This window comes from Herpailurus yagouaroundi, unplaced genomic scaffold, assembly GCF_014898765.1.
Source record: "Herpailurus yagouaroundi ecotype Mexico unplaced genomic scaffold, PumYag 203, whole genome shotgun sequence".
NCBI classification, from domain to species: domain Eukaryota; kingdom Metazoa; phylum Chordata; class Mammalia; order Carnivora; family Felidae; genus Herpailurus; species Herpailurus yagouaroundi.
The window spans coordinates 14,053,756-14,071,519 of NW_024412434.1; the positions used below are offsets into that span (position 1 = coordinate 14,053,756).

Here is a 17,764-nt window from a genome sequence, read left to right on the forward strand (position 1 = left end):
CACACACACACACACACACACACACACACACACACACACACACACACGTACTGAAAGAAGCTGGAGGGGAAAAAGCCTTATCCATGAAGTAGCAAAGATAAGAATTACATCTGACTTCTCAGAAATAATACAACCAAGAAGAGAATGATATGAAATAATGTGTTGAGAGGGGGAAAAGACCTAGCATTCTGTACACTGCAAAATCATCCTTCAAAAGTGAAAACAAAGACTTTCTCAAACAAACAGAAATTGAGGGAAGTTGTTACCATAGGTCTACCTTGCAGGAAAAGTGAAAAGAAATTCTTCAGAGAGAAGGAAATGATACAGCTCAGACATTTGGATTTATATAAAGAAGAGCATCAGAGAATGAATCAACGAAGGTAAAATTAAAACTCTGATTTTTCTTATACTTACTTGATCTAACAGTGTTCAAAGTAATGATAGCAACAATATGTTTGTATAGTCTTAAGCACATATACGCTTACATGTGCTTCTGTATAACTGAAATGAATGACAGCATTGACAGAAAAGATGGGAGGGAGGAATTTAGGAATATTTTGTCATTATAAGGTACAGGTACTAACTGTGAAGTGGTGTAGAATAATTTGAAAGTGAACTTGGATTAGCTCTATATTTATATATACTGCAAACAGTAGAGCAACTATGAAAAAAGTATAATTGATATGTTAAGAAATGAAAGAAAATGGAACCATTTAAAAAAAACTCAAAATCCTTAGGAGGAGGGTCACCTCTCCCCTTCCTCACGCTGACAGATAACCGGGAAGTTGTACTTGCTCTGCTGCTTTCCCTCTCCCACAATATATCTGCTCTTCCCTTTCCAACCAGGGCCCGGCAGAATGGCTCCCTCAAAGAAGCCTGGCAAGAAGAAAGGCCATTATGGGACACCTGGGTGGCTCAGTCGGTTAAGCATCTGACCTTGATCTCACGGTTCTTGAGTTCGAGCCCCTCATCAGGCTCTGTGCTGACAGCTCTGAGCCTGGAGCCTGCTTCAGATTCTGTCTCCCTCTCTCTCTGCCCCTCTTCTCTCTCTCTCTCTCTCAAATATAAAATATAACATTAAAACATTTTTTAAAAGTGAGGGGGGAGGGCATTCTGCCATTAATGAGGTACTGACCAGCTCAGAGCCTGGAGCCTGCTCTGGATTCTGTGTCTCCCTATCTCTCTGCCCCTTGCCCACTCACACTCTGTTTCTCTATCAAAATTAACACTAAAAACAATTTTTTAAACTGAAAGAAAAACAAAAACCCTGATAAGTAGAAAACATTTGGAAGACAAAAACAGTACCAAAGATCTAGAGCAACAAATAGAAAACAGTTACAAATCTGGGAAATATTAACCTAACTGTATCAATAATTACCTTAAACATAAATAGTTTAAATATACCAATTAAAAGAACTGATCAAAAACAAGACTCATTTATGGGGCATCTGGGTGGCTCAGTTGGTTGAGCGTCTGATTTTGGCTCAGGTCATGATCTCACAGATCACAGGTTTGAGCCCCATGTTGGGCTCTGTGCTGACAGCTCAGAGCCTGGAGCCTGCTTTGGATTCTGTGTCTCCCTCTGTCTCTGGCCACTAGCGCTCGCTCTCTCTCTCTCTCTCTCTCTCTCTCTTACTCTCTGTCTCTCAAAAATAAATAAAAACATTTTTAAAAAAACTTAAAAATAAGACTCACTTATAGGCTATCTACAAGAAACACTTTAAATATGAAGACACTCATTGATTAAATATCAATGAATGGAGGGGTACCTGGGTTGCTTAGTTGGTTAAGCACCTGACTCTTGATTTCAGCTCAGGTCATGATCTCATGGTCATGAGATGGAGCCCCGAGACAGGATCTTACGGTTCGTGGGATTGAGCCCAGCTTCAGGCTCTGCACTGACAACAGGGAGCCTGCTTGGGATTCTCTGTCTCCCCTTCCCCTGATCATGCACACTCTCCTTCTCTCTCAAAATAAATAATCTTCAAACAAATTAATGTAATCCATCACATCAACAAGATAAAAAAAAATCATACATCATATCAACAGTTGTAGAAAAAGGGGCGCATGGGGGGCTCAGTTAGTTAAGCGTCCAACTTTGGCTCAGGTTACGATCTCACAATCCGTGAGTTCGAGCCCTGCATTGAGCTCTGTTTCAGATTCTGTCTCCCTCTCTCTCTGCCCCTCCCCTGCAGGTTGCAGAAAAAGCATGTGACAAAGTACAATACCCATTCACAATGGGTGAAGTTTAAAAACTCTCAGAAAACTAGGAATAAAAGGGGAACTTCCTCAACTTGGTAAAGTTGGTTAACTTACAGCTAACATCATGCTTAATGGTGAGAAACTAGGTTTCCCACTAATATCAGGAACCACTCCATTACAACATCATACTGGAAGTCCTAGTTTATGTAAAAAGACAAGAAAAGGAAATAAAATATAAACTGATTGAGAAGGAAGAAGTGAAAGTGTGGTTTTTCATAGAGAACATGGTTGTCCATGTAGAAAATCCAAAATTACTGACCAAAAAATTCCTGGAACTAATAAACAATTACGTAAAGACTGCAAAACCAAGGTTAAATGAAAGAGAGAAACTGCTTTCATATATATTCACAAGGAACAAGTAGAATTTTGAATTAAAAACACAATACCATGTACAAAAGCACCTCCAAAAATTAAATACTTAAAGTTTTAATCTAACAATATGTATAAGGTCTACATGAGAAAAGCAACAAAACTTGTATAAACAAAATTAAAGAACTAAATAAATGAAGAGATATCCCAACTTCATAGACAGCAAAACTTAATATGGTCAAGATGTCAGTTCCTCCAAATTGATCTACAGATTCAATACAATTTCAACCAAAATCCCAGCCAATTTTTGCAGATACTGACAAATTGATGCTAAGGCACATACGAAAATGTAAAAAGATACAGGATAGCCAACACAAAAGTGAAGGACAAGAATAAAGCTGGAGTAGTGACATTACTCAATTTCAGACTTGCTTAAAAGCTACAGCAACTAAAAAAAAAAACCTCCAGTAATTAAGATAGTGTAGTGCTGTTGAAAGAATAGACAAACAGATCAATGGAACTGATTAAAAAAAAAACTTCAGAAACAGACCCACATAACTACAGTCAACTAACCTTTGATAAAGGTGCAAAAGCACTACAATGGAACAAACACAAGCTTTTCAACAACTAGGGCTAGAACTGGTTATCCCCATGCAAAAAATGAATCTAGACATAAATTCATTTACACCCTTCACAAAAATTAACTCAAAATTGATCATAGATCTAAATGTAAAACACAGAACTACAAAACTCCTAAAAGATAACATAGGAGAAAATAGGATAACCTTGGGTTTGGCAATGACTTTTCAGATATAACACCAAAAGCACAATCCATGAAAGAAAAAAATGGTAAGCCGAACTTCATTAAAATTAAAAACTTTTGCTTGGGGCTCCTGAGTGGCTCAGTCGGTTGAGTGTCCGACTTCGGCTCAGGTCATGGTCCTGAGGTTTGTGAGTTAGAGTCCCACATTGGGCTCAGTGCTGACAACTCGGAGCCTGAAGCCTGCTTCAGATTCTGTGTCTCCCTCTCTCTCTGCCCCTCTCCCAGCCATGCTCTTTCTCTCTCTCCTTCAAAATTAAATAAACATTTTAAAAACTAGTAATGAAATAAAATAAACTTTTGCTCTACGAAAGACATCATCCAGAAAATGAAAACATCAGCCACAGGCTGAGAAAATACTTAAAGAAGACATACTTGACATTTTTCACAAAACTAGAACAAATAATACCAACATCCATATTGAAACACAAATACCCCAAATAGCCCAAGCAATCTTGAAAAAGAAGAACAAAGCTGGAAGTGTCACAATTCCAGATCTCAAGATACACTACCAAAGCTGTCATAATCAAAACACAATGCTGAACAAAAACAGGCACATACATCAACAAAACAGGGGACACAGAAATAAACCCACACTTGTGTTTATGTGGTCAATTAACTCCATGACAAAGGAAGTCAAGAATATACATACAATGGGGAAAAGAAAGTCGCTTCAATAAATGGTGCTGAAACTGGACAGTGACATGCAAAAGGATGAAACTGGACCACTTTCTTACACCATACCTAAAAATAAGCCTAAATGTGAGACCTGAAACCAGGACGAAAACCTAGACGAAAAACATCTTTAACACTGGCCATAGAAACACTTTTCTAAATATGTCTCCCCAGGCAAGGAAAATAAAAGAAAAAATAAACTGTCAGGGCTACATCAAAATAAAAGTTTTGCGCAGCAAAGGAAATCATCAACAAAACAAAAAGGCAACCCACTGCGGAAGAGTAGGTATCTGCTGGATCAGAGGGGTGGCTCAGTCGGTTGAGCTTCTGACTTCAGCTAGGGTCATCATTTTATGGTTCCTGAGTTCCATCCCTGCATCAGGCTCACTGCTATCGGTGCAGAGCCTGCTTCAGATCCTCTGTCCCCCTCTCTCTCTGCCCCTCCCCTGCTCATACTCTCTGACAAAAATAAACAAACATTAAAAAAAAAAAAAAAAAGAGTAGGTATCTGTCAATGATATATCTGACAAAGGGTTAATATCCAAAATATGTTAAGAATTTATACAACTGAACACAAAATAAAAGTGACTGCAAAATGGACAAGAGGACCTGAATAAACATTTTTAAAAGAAGACATACAGATGGCAGACACACACATGAAAAGATGCCAAATATCACTAATCATGACAAATATGCAAATCAAAACAGTATCACCTCACACCCATCAGAATGGCTAAAATCAAAAAGACGATAAACAAGTGTTGACAAAGATGTGGAGAAAAAGGGATCTTTGTGCACTGTTGTTAAGAATGTAAATTGTTACAGCCACAGTGGAAGATAGTATGGAAGTTCCTTGACAAACTAAAAATAGAATTCAGAAGATAACTAAATAACCCTTTTATTTACCTGCAGTAAAGTTTTCTATTCCTCAAAAAAATATAAAAATAGAAATACCATATGATCCAATAATTCCACTACTGGGTATTTGCTACCCAAAGAAAACAAACACACTAATCTGAAAAGACACATGCACATTCTATTCTTACAGCAGCTTTATTTACAATAGCCAAAGTACAGAAGCTATCAAGCGTCCACTGATGGCTGAATAAAGAAGATGTGATTATATATATATGGAATGGGATGGAATACACAACAGAGTATTATGCAGCCATATAAAAGGATGAGATCTTGGGGCGCCTGGGTGGCGCAGTCGGTTAAGCGTCCGACTTCAGCCAGGTCACGATCTCGTGGTCCGTGAGTTCGAGCCCCGCGTCAGGCTCTGGGCTGATGGCTCGGAGCCTGGAGCCTGTTTCCGATTCTGTGTCTTCCTCTCTCTCTGCCCCTCCCCTGTTCATGCTCTGTCTCTCTCTGTCCCAAAAATAAATAAATGTTGAAAAAAAAAATTTTTTTTAAAAGGATGAGATCTTGCCATTTGCAACAGGAATTAACCTAGGGTATTACACTAAGTGAAATAAGTCAGACAAATACAAATACCATATGATTTCCTTACGTGTAGAATCTAAAAAACAAATGAATCAACAAGCAAAAAGCAGAATCAGACCTAATGAATACAAGGAACAAAATGATGGTTGCAAGAGAAGAAGGGTATGGGGGGATGAGCAAAATGCATAAAGGAGAGTGGGAAACACATGCTTCCAATTATGGAAAGAATAAGTTATAGGAGTTAAAAGATACAGCATAGGGCATACAGTCGATGGCATTTTCGGGACTATTATATGGTGATAGATGGTAACTACACTTGTGGTGAGCGTAACATGATATATAGAGTTGTTGAATCACTATGTTGTACAGCTGAAACTAATCTAACATAGTGTGTCAGCTGTACTCAAATTAAAAAAAAAGAGGGTGCCTGGGAGGCTCAGTCAGTTAAGTGTCTGACTCTTGGTTTCAGCTCAGGCTGTGATCTCATAGTTTGTAGCATTAAGCCCGGTGTCAGGCCCTGTGCTGACAGCACAGAACCTGCTTGGGATTCTCTCTCTCCCCTCTCTCTACCCCTCTCACACTTGTGCACGTGCATGCACTCTCTCTCAAAACAAATAAATACACTTATAAAAAAAAGGACATACCTGATAAGACTTATCTAAAATATATAAAGAATCCTTCATAAAACAATAGCAAATGAACTGATTTTTAAAAGGACCAGAAATTCTGAAACCTCACTGAAGACGATATACAGATAGCAAGTAAGCACAAGAAAAGAAACTCCACATCCTATGGCAGCAGAGAAATGAAAATTTAAACAATGACATGCCACTCTACACCTATTAGGATGGCCAATATCCAAAAAACCAACAGTACCAGACGCTGGGGAGAACGTAGAGAAAAAGGAACTCTCAACTCATTGTTGGTGGAAATGCCAAATGATTCAGCCACTTTAGAAAACAGTTCGGCTGTTTCCTACAAAATTCAACATACTCCTACACTGTATTATCCCACAATTATATTCCTTGGTATTTACCCAGAAGAAGTGAAAAATTACATCGACACAAAAACCTGCACACAGATGTTTATAGCAGCTTTACTCATAATTGCCAAAACCTGGAAGCAACCAAGATGTCCTTTTGGATAAACAAACTGGTATATCCAGTCAATGGCTTATTATTCAGTCCTAGAAAGAAATCAGTTACCAAGCCTCAAAAAGATATAGAAGAATCTTACATTCATATTACTAAGTGAAAAAAGCCAGTCCAAAAAGGCTACATACTATGATTCCAACTTACGACATTTTGAAAAAGTCAAAATTATGGACACGGTGAAAAGATCAGTGGTTGCCAGGGGCTAGAGAGGGTGGGAGGGATGAATAGCTGGAAAACAGGACTTTTTAGGGCAGTGAAACTATGCTGTATGATCCTATCATAGTGGATACGTGTGTCACCATACATCTGTCCAACCCATAGAACACACAACACCAAGAGTGAATCCTAACATCAACTATGAACTTTGGGTGATAATTAAGAGTCAATGTAGGTTCACCAGCAGTAACAAATTTACCACTTTTTTGAAGGATGTTGATAACAGGGGAGGCTATAAATGTGTGGGAATAGGGAAAAAAGGGATATACGGGATATCCTAGTACCTTCCTCTCAATTTTGCTCTGGACCTGCAACTACTCTAAAAAAAATAACATCTTAAAAATATTAAGAAAAAGACATGGAGGAAACTTTAAAGCATAAAACCACATGAAAGAAGTCAATATGAATAAGCTACACACTGTGTGATTCCAATTTTATACGACATTTTGGAAAAGTTAAACTACGGCGACCACTAAAAAGACTAGTGGTTGTTGGGGTTTGAAAGGAAGGAGAAATAAATTGGCAGAACACTGAGAAGTTTCAGGGGAGTAAAAGTTTTGTAGGATACTATAGTGATGGATACGTGTCCTCAAATAGTTACTCACAGAACCAAACATACAACACCAAGAGTGAACCCCAATATCAACTATGGACTTTGGGCAATAATGGTGTTTCAGTGTAGATTCACATATTATAATAAATGTATCACTCTGATAGTGGGGGAAGATGAATATGGGACAGAGGGTACACTGGAAATCTCTGTAATTTCCACTCAATTTTGCTGCGATTCTAAAACTGCTCTAAAAAATAAATGTGGGTATTGTCAGAGGCAGGGGAGGCACTGGGGGATGAGAAAAAAAATGGATGAACCGCTTTTGTTTTGATTTAAATTCAAATAAGCTGCATTAAAAAAAAGAAAAGAGCTATTTGTCTGCCACTAGATTGCAAGGCAAAATTTCCCCACCCACACAGCATTTAAATCTACCCATTTATCTATTCCTTAATTTTTATGCATGGAAACTTCCAAAGTTCGTTTATAAAAATGTCAGTGCAAAACAGGTATTATTTGTAGATTGTACACTAGAAAGTATGATTCCATTCTTACTAAAAATTTAATTTAAAAAATCTAAAAAATTAATTTAAGTTTATTATTTTGAGGGGGGAGTGCCTGGGTGGCTCAGTCGGGTAAGCATCTGACTTCAGTTCAGGTCATGATCTCACAGTTAGTGGGTTGGAGCCTCGCGTTGGGCTCTGCACTGACGGGAGCCCGGAGCCTGCTTCAGATTCTGTCCTCCTCCCTCTCTCTGCCCCTCCCCCATTCACACTCTGTCTCTGTCTCTTGAAAATAAATAAATGTCAAAAAAAATTTTTTTAGGGGCGCCTGGGTGGCACAGTCGGTTAAGCGTCCGACTTCAGCCAGGTCACGATCTCGCGGTCCGTTGAGTTCGAGCCCCGCGTCAGACTCTGGGCTGATGGCTCGGAGCCTGGAGCCTGTTTCCGATTCTGTGTCTCCCTCTCTCTCTGCCCCTCCCCCGTTCATGCTCTGTCTCTCTCTGTCCCAAAAATAAATAAAAACGTTGAAAAAAAAAATTTAAAAAAAAATTTTTTTTAAGTTTATTTTTTTGAACTGCTATATCAAAAAAAGGCCTCAAATAAATTAAATCATCTTATACCTTAAAAAATTAGAAAAAAAAGAATGAAGTAAAGCCAAACCAAGCAGTAGGAAGGAAAAAATAAAATCAGAACAGAAATAAAAACCTAAAACTACTAAAAACTAAAATACAAAACCTTAAGATCATTAGAAAAAAAAAAAAATCAGATTCCAAAAGCTAATAATTTAAGATCAATAAACTTCATAAACCTCTATCCAGCCTGGATTAGAAAAAAAGATACAAACTGCCAAAAGTACCTCAAGAAGAACAGCCTAAATAGTTCTCTATCTATTAAAGAAATGGAATTATAGTTTTGAAAAAACTTCCCAAGAAAACCTCTATGCCCAAATGGCTTCAGAATTCTACCAGGGGCAGCCAGGGGGCTCAGTCAGTTAAGCGTCCGACTTGATCTTGGTTCACGTCATGATCTCATGGTTCATCATGATCTCATGGTTCGTGAGTTTGAGCCCTGCATCAGGCTCCACACTGACAGCTTGGAATTCTCTCTCTCCCTCTCCCCACCTCCCTCCCCCCCACCTACCCCCTCTCAAAATAAATAAACTTAAAAAAAAAAAAAAAAAGAGGAAACTCTATAAAACACTAAGAAATAATACCAAATTTAGACAAACTCTTCCAGAAAACTGAACAAGAGTGAACATTTGGCAACTCATTCTGAGTCTAGCATTATTTTTTAACCAAATCCAAAGACATTCTACAAAAAAAACTATAGGCCAGTATCTCTCATGAATGCAGATGCAAAAATGTCTTCACATTCCAAAAATCTGAATTCAGTAATGTACACAACTGGTAATATATCAAGACAAAGTGGCATTTATCTGGCTTAACAGCAGGAAAAAAAAAATCAACCAATGAATGTACTTCATCATATTAACAGATTAAAAAAAGAAAAAACATCCATCATATTAATGTATCTATTAAAATATATAGAAAAATTATTTGACAAAATCTAATATCCATGGCCAATTAAAAACTCCACAAACTAGGAACAGAAGTAAACTTCAACATCATATACAATGTTAGAAGATTACTTTCCCCCTAATTTCAAGAATAAAGCAAAGATGCTCACTCTCACCACTTGTAGTTAACAATATAATAAGAAATACGGGGCATCCAGGCCAGAAAGGATGAAGTACAACTGTCTTATTTGTAGTTGGCCTGATCATCTATGAAGAAAATCCCACGGAATCAATAAGCTACTGGAAATAAGAATTTTCAGCAAGTTTGCAGGACACCACATAAACATACAAAACTACAAAAAAGTATTTCTATACACTAGTAAGAAACAATCAGAAATTTACACCTTAAAAAAGATTATAACAGCACCAAAAAACATCAAACATTTAGGAACAGAGCTGAAAAAAGATTTATAAAACCTGTATACTTGTTACTGAGATTAAAATACATTAAAGAGATATACTGTGTTCGTGAATCACAAGAGTCAATATTGTTAAAGACATTAATTCTCCCTCAAAATGATTTGTAGATTCAATGCAGTTTGAATCAAAATACAGGCAGTTTTATTTCAACAACTTGACAATCTGATTCTAAAACTCACGTAAAAACTGAACCTAGAATAGTCAAAATGACTTTGAAAGAGAAGAACAAAGTTGGAAAATGGATCCTACCTGACCTAACTGGTTATTATAAAGCTACAGTAATCAAGATAGTGTGGTATTAAATGTAAAAGACAGGGGCACCTAGGTGGCTCAGTCAGTTTAGCATCCAAGAATTGATTTCTGCTCATGTCATGATCCCAGCATTGTGGGAATCAAACCCCACGTTGGGCTGTGCGTTGAGCATGGAGTCTGCTTAAGATTGGCCCCCCCCCTCTCTCCCCCTCCCTCCCTCCCTCCCTCTCCGTTCCTCTCTCACACTCATGCACTCGCGCACATAAATAAATAAATAATGAATGAATGAATGAATACTAGTTTTAAAAAATGTAAAAGCAGACAAACAGATCAACAGAGAACAGATTTCAAAAAGAGACCAATATATATATGGTCAAGTGGGATTCAACAAATGTGGGTAAAGGCAATTCAGTGGAGAAAGAACAGTCTGTCTCACAAGTGATCCAGAAAAACTGGGTATCTATAATTCGAATAAGTGGACTCTGATGTATAAGTCACATAAGCAAAAATTAACTCAAAAGGGTAAATGTGAAAGATGAAAATATAAAACTTCTAGAAGAAAACATATTTTAAAAAAGTATATACTAACCATTTAATTAAGATGTCTGCTTAAGGAGCGCTTGAGTGGCTTAGTCAGTTACCATCTGACTTCAGCTCAGGTCATGATCTTGCAGTTCACAAGTTCGAGCCCCGCGTCGGGCTCTGTGCTGACAGCTTGGGGCTGGAGCCTGGAGCCTGCTTTGGATTCTGTGTCTCCCTCTCTCTCTGCCCCTCCCCCTGCTCCTGTTCTGTCTCTATTAAAAATGAATAAACATTAAAAAAAAAAAAAAAAAGAAGAAGAAGAATGTCTGCTTAAGCCACTGAGTGGGAAAAATACCTGCAAATAATGTACCCGATAAGGGACTTGCATCTAGAACACATGTTGTCTCACAAAATTCAGAAAACAAACCAAGTCAATAAAAAAAGACAGATCTGAGCAGACCTTCACCAAAGAAAATAAAGAAATGGCAAATACACACATGGAAAGACATTCAACATAATTTAATCATTAAAGAAATGCAAACTGAAACTTCAATGAGAAAGTACCCCACACCCACTAGAAATGCCAAAATTAAACCATACCAAGTAGTGCAGAGAATGTAGAGGAACAGACCCCTGATACACTGCTGGCAGAATCATTGAATGGTACAACTATTTTGGAAAATAGTTTGATAGTGTCTTTAAAACTTAAGGCTACACCTACCAGGTAACCCAGCTATTCCATTCCTTGGTATTTATGCAAGAAAAATCTGTCCATATAAAGATTTGTATTATATTCCTAGTAGCTTTGTTAATAGCCAAAAATTGGAAAACAATCTGAATGTCCATCAATTACTGAATGGATAATCATTATGATATGTCCAGACAATAGAAAGTACTCAGCAATTGGGGCGCCTGGGTGGCTCAGTCGGTTAAGCAGCCGACTTCGGCTCAGGTCATGATCTCACGGTCCGTGAGTTAAAGCCCTGCGTCGGGCTCTGTGCTGACAGCTCAGAGCCTGGAGCCTGTTTCGGATTCTGTGTCTCCCTGTCTCTGACCCTCCCCATTCATGCTCTGTCTCTCTCTGTCTCAAAAATAAATAAATGTTAAAAAAAATTAAAAAAAAAAAAAAGAAAGTAGTCAGCAATAAAAAGAACGTACTGATACACACAACATGGATGAATTTCAAAGTATGCCGAGTGAAAGAAGACAAAGTGTAAAATATTGTATGTTTCCATTTTTAACATTCTAGAAAGTTCAAACTAGAACTTTCAGATTACCATGTAACTAAATATGATAGCTAGTCCTTATATTATTATGACACAGTTAACTTTTTTTTTTTCCTTTTCTTTAACTTCACTTCCAGCATATTCACATCTTCTTTGTGTTCTTCCAGACTCTGGCCCTCTTCTCAGTCTTATTTGCTAGTTTCACCTCTGCTCCAAGACCTTTCAATACTGGCAGCCGTAGGGTGTCCTAAGGCCTCTTGTCCTCACCACCTGCACTCACTCCTCCACTGGCACCCACTCTCATGGCTTTACGTAAACTCTTTATGCACACTGTTGCCAAAATTATACCCATAGTCTGGACCTATTTTCCAAATGCTACACTATGCATGCCACTGGTTAATTAACATTTCTACCTGGGTGTCTAATAAATATTTCAACCCTAAAGTAGGCAAAACAGTCCAGCCAAGATGTCCACATCCTAATCCCTAAAACATGTGACAAGTTATGTTACATGGCAAAAGGGTCTTTGCTAATTTAAGTAAGGCTACAGACTTTAAAATAAGAAAATTATTCTGGATTTTTCAGGCAGACCCATTCTAATCTCATGAACCCTTAAAAGAAGAGAACTTTCTGTGGGCAGAAGCAGAAAAGGTGCAGCAGAGAAGAAGTCAGAGAGATCCCAAGTATGGGAAGGACTCAATAGGCTAGTGCTGGCTCTGAGACGGATGGACATACGTGTAAGGGCTGAAGAGAGCCTCTAGAAGCTAAGGGCAGACCGCAGCTGAGAGCCAGAAATAAAATGGACATAAATTAACAACTTGGGGGTGCCTAGGTGGCTCAGTCGGTAAGCATCCGACTTCGGCTCAGGTCATGATCTCGCAGTTCGTGAGCTCGAGCCCCGTGTCGTACTCTGTGCTGAACGCTCAGAGCCTGGAGCCTGCTTCAGATTCTGTGTCTCCCTCTCTCTCTGCTCCTCCCTCACTCATACTCTGTCTCTCTCTCAAGAAAAAATAAACATTAAAAAAATTTTTTTTTGTAAATCAACAACTTGAATGAGCTTAGAAGCTCTTGCTCCCAGATAAGAACCCAGGCCAGCTTTGAGAGATCCAGAGGAACCAGCTGAGCCCACCAGTCTTCCAGCCTCCAGAACAGGGAGATAACACTTTTATATTGTTTTAAATTGCTACATTTGTTCTGGAAGCAAGAGAGCACTAATAGCATATCCAAAACTGAATTCCTCATCTTGTCCTCAACCTAACACACCCCACCCACAGTCTTTCCCATCTTTGTTAACAGCAACTGCATTTTTCTAGTTATCTGGTCCAACACCCTTTGACTCTTCCTTGGATCCTCTCTTTCTCTCACACGTCTCATCTTCTTTCTGAGAAAGCTACGTGGGTTCTACATTTAAATAAATTCAAATTCTCATAACCTCTCACCACCTCCCCTATTACCACCATCTCTCTCTGCATTATTATAATAATCTCCTAAGGGCTTCCCAGCTTCCATCCTTGACTCTCTAGTCTATCCAGAACAAAGCAGCCAGAGATCCTAATAAAACCTAAGTCAGATGGTATGCACCAATGGCTGGCTTTTGAATCAAACTCAAAAACCAAGTCCTTGCACTGGTTTGCACAGCCCTACGTGATTGGCCCCTTGGCCAGTATCACCTTCTGTGGTTCTCCCCGCTCCTTGCTCATTATGTCCCAGCACCTTTCCCTGTCCACACTTGTTTTCACATTAGGCACATATAACATTTACTATAATACTTCCTATGAACCAGATACTGTTGTAATTGTTTTACATATATTATCTTATTCAATTCCAATAATTATTTCACCCATTTTACAGATGATCAAACAAAGTTACAAAGAGGTTAACTAACACTCAGTGGTGAAGCCAGAATTCAAAATCACAGGTGAACAAAGCCCACTCTATAGCCTAAATTCTTAATCTCAATGATGCCCCCCCAAGTTGTTAGCCTTACTTACTATTTTTCAGAACTGAGTATAAACAGAATGTAAAATAAAAGACTAAGAAATGGGAATCCTAAAGTGTTTAACGTAGGGTTAAAGAGGTAAGAAAAGTTAAAGGGAACCAGGACACTGAGAATGATATTACTTCTTAAAGGTAAAAGCCAGCACATAACTAGTTATTATATAAAACAAAATATGGCACTTAAAACTTACTTTTTCTGTGGTAACAGTCAAAGAAGGAACCAACGCAGGTGATGGCTCTGGTTGCTTCTTGTGTTTTTGTTTGTGTTTGTCCTTTTCTTTATATTTCTAGAAACGCACAGAAATAAAATCCAATTTAAATTTAAATCATAAACCATGTATATAAAGATTAGATTCTTTCATAATTCTGTTTAGTAACTCAAAATGTTAATGAATACTTGACAAATAATAAAACATTACTTCCTTTGATTGTATTCATATTATTTGATAAACAATACTAGTAAAATAGTATTATAAATACATTAAGATGTATAGTAACACGGGTAAAAATTATTTTAAGTGATTTCAGCTCCCTTATTCTTGACCAACCTAAAATAATATATAAACAACTGAAGTCTATAATTATTTGATACATTTATATCAGGCAACCTATATTTTTTTCTACCTAAAAACACCAAAGGGGTTCCTCAGTAGCTCAGTCAGTTAAGCATCCGACTCTGGATTTCAGCTCAGGTCAGGTTCCTACAGTCATGAGACCAAGCCCCACACTGGGCTCTGTGCTGAGCATGGACCCTATTTATGATACTCTCTCTCTCCCTCTCTCCCTTCGCCCGCCTCAACTGTCTCAAAATAAATAAACACTTAAAACAAAACAAAAAAACATCAAATACTTTTGGTATATTTTATACACTGCACTTTAAAACTTCATAGCACTTTGACATACACTATCACATTAGAATAGTGTCAGATTCTACATCACTATGCATTAAATTGTATGGCCCACAAACTGGAAACCAGGCCACAGAAACTTAGGTTAAGAAATTTTTTCCTAGGTTTACTCAGAAAAATGTATGAATCAGCTATCTCAAACAAAAATAATTTAGGAGTGCATGGGTAGCTCTGTCAGTTAAGCGTCCAATTCTTAATTTCGGCTCAGATCATGATCTCAGTCCACACTGACAGCATGGAACCTGCTTGAGATTCTCTCTGTCCCTCTGTCTCTGCCCTACCCCACTTGCACTTTCTCTCTCTCCGAAAATAAACTTAAAAATTTTTTTTAATCATTTAAAGTTTTGGTGTGCTACTTGCAATTTAAAGTACTAAAACTGATGAATTAAATATAAAAAGAATTCAATTAGATTAGAAATTAATTACATATTAGGAGACCAACTTTATTTAATGACAAAAAATTTAAACAAATTGTTTTCAATTGTATTGAAAGAATTGAAACTGAATTGAAAAAATCAGGATCGGGAGTAAAACTTACTATTATTTAAAGAGTTACATTTTGGGGCGCCTGGGTGGCTCAGTCGGTTAAGCGGCCGACTTCGGCTCAGGTCATGATCTCGCGGACCGTGAGTTCGAGCCCCGCGTCGGGCTCTGTGCTGACAGCTCAGAGCCTGGAGCCTGTTTCAGATTCTGTGTCTCCCTCTCTCTGACCCTCCCCTGTTCATGCTCTGTCTCTCTCTGTCTCAAAAATAAATAAACGTTAAAAAAAAAAATTAAAAAAAAAAAAAAGAAAAAAAAGAAAGAGTTACATTTTAAGGATGCCTGGGTGGCTCAGTGGGTTAAGCGGCCGACTTCGGCTCAGGTCATGATCTCAGGGTTCATGAGTTTGAGCCCTGTGTGGGGCTCTGTGCTGACCGCTCAGAGCCTGGAGCCTGCTTCAGATTCTGTGTGTCTCCCTCTCTCTCTCTGCCCCTCCCCCACTCGCACTGGCTCTCTCTGTCAAAAATAAACATTTTAAAATAAAAATATATAGAATATATATATAGAAATATATATATATAGAATATATATATAGAAAAATATATAGAATATATAGAGTTACGTTTTCATTGCAACAGATCTTAGTAATGACCACCAAGGAATCCTGCCTCTGTTTCTTTGTAGCAGGATGTCACTGCTCCTCCCATCATAACATGTCCCCTTCTCCACCGCCCCCACCCCCCCATGAACCTACATTAGCTTTGCCATTTGCTTTGGCCAAGAGAATGTGCACAGCGATGTACAAGTTCAGGAGCCCAAAGCTTTACAAAAGTCTTAGATGGCTGCCACCTTTGCCCTTTTGATTCCAGTCACCATGTAAGTAACCACTTCAAGCTTTCTGATACAGACAGATTGAGAATGAGTAGAGAAGTAGAGAATGAGACCCTGTGGCAAAAAACTGAAGTACCCCAGCCCACAGCCAGCAGCATCTAACACCAGACATGTGGATAAGACTACCTTGCTGGAATAATTTAGTGAAAGTAAAATGACTTAAAATGCCAAAAGAATAAAAACAAACAAACAAACAAAACGCCTATCTTACACTACCCTGCCAGCCACCAGCTGAATATAGTCTCATAGGGAAACCCAGCTGATAACATGTGGAAGCAAGATGAATTGTTCCTGCTGAGCACTGCCTGTTATAAGCCACTACAAGTTGTGGGGTGGTTTACCAAGCAACAGTAGCTAATTGTAACAAGACTAGAATACACAATTGGAAAGTGAGAGTTAAACAAAGTATAAATTACAGTATTACTTATAAATATGAGGTTCAAATGATCCCAGGTCTTTAAGTTCTGTATCAATATTTTTCTCCCATAAAGTTAATGAAGAAGCTTTTTTATCCTTCATGTTCTCCTTCCCATACTGGGTTTTATTCTTCAAGGGTTTTACTCTACAAGAGATGGGATGATTTAATAGTAAATAACCCTGACTAACAACAAGGTAGACAAACAAACTCTTAAAATGTGGAAACTGCTTGGGAGTAAAAGGCAAAGAATGCACATGTACATGTATGAAAATACAAACATACAGAAATCATCATGGAATTACACAGAATTCTGGTTCTATGTGGTACATCAGGAAGGGTATCCTGACATGAGGATTGCAAGTGTTCAGTGGAAACAGACTGTGAACAGATTATATCACTAGTCTGTAAGATATGAATCAAAACAGTCCAATTATAATCACTAAAGAGATAGGCTGATTTTACTCCAGAAAACAATACGGAGTTTTCTCAAAAAGTTAAAAAACAGAACTACCCTGGGGAGTCTGGTGTCAGTATCCAGTATCCCACTCTTAATCTCAGGGTCTTGAGTTCAAGCCCCACGCTGGGGTTTAACTTAAAAAACAAACAAACAAACAAAAATAGAGCTACCCTATAATCCAGCAATTGGCCCTACCAGGTATTTACCCAAAGGAAACAAAAATAATGATTCTAAGGGATATACATGCACCCCAATGTTTATAGCAGCATTATCAACAATAGACAAATTATGAAAAGAGCCCAAATTTCCATCAACTGGTAAGTGGCTAAAGATGTGGCATATATACACAATGGAATATTACTCAGTCATCAAAAAGCATAACATCTTGCCATTTGCAATGATATGGATGGAGCTAGAGAGTATTATGCTAAGCAAAGTAAGTCAGAGAAAGACCAACACCACAGGATTTCACTCATATGTGGAATTTCAGAACCAAAACAAATGCACATAGGGCAAGGAAAAAAAAAAGAGGGGGGACAAACCGAGAAACAGACTCTTAACTATAGAGAACTGAGGGTTACTGGAGGGGAGGACAGTAGGGGGATGGATTAGATATGTGACAGGGATTAAGGAGGGCACTTGTTTTGATGACCACTAGGCTTCTATGTAAGTGATGAGCAACTA

General features: G+C 38.2%; 1 protein-coding gene across 16 annotated transcripts in view; it reads right to left on the reverse strand.

Annotated features, from left to right (window-relative positions):
* MLLT10 (MLLT10 histone lysine methyltransferase DOT1L cofactor) overlaps positions 1 to 17,764 on the reverse strand; it is a 249,725-nt gene that overhangs the window by 83,172 nt on the left and 148,789 nt on the right. For all 16 annotated transcript variants that reach the window (XM_040451254.1, XM_040451253.1, XM_040451252.1 and 13 more), the window contains one exon: positions 14,118 to 14,213. In XM_040451254.1, the coding sequence (XP_040307188.1) occupies positions 14,118 to 14,213 (96 nt within the window). The remainder of the gene's footprint in view (positions 1 to 14,117; positions 14,214 to 17,764) is intronic.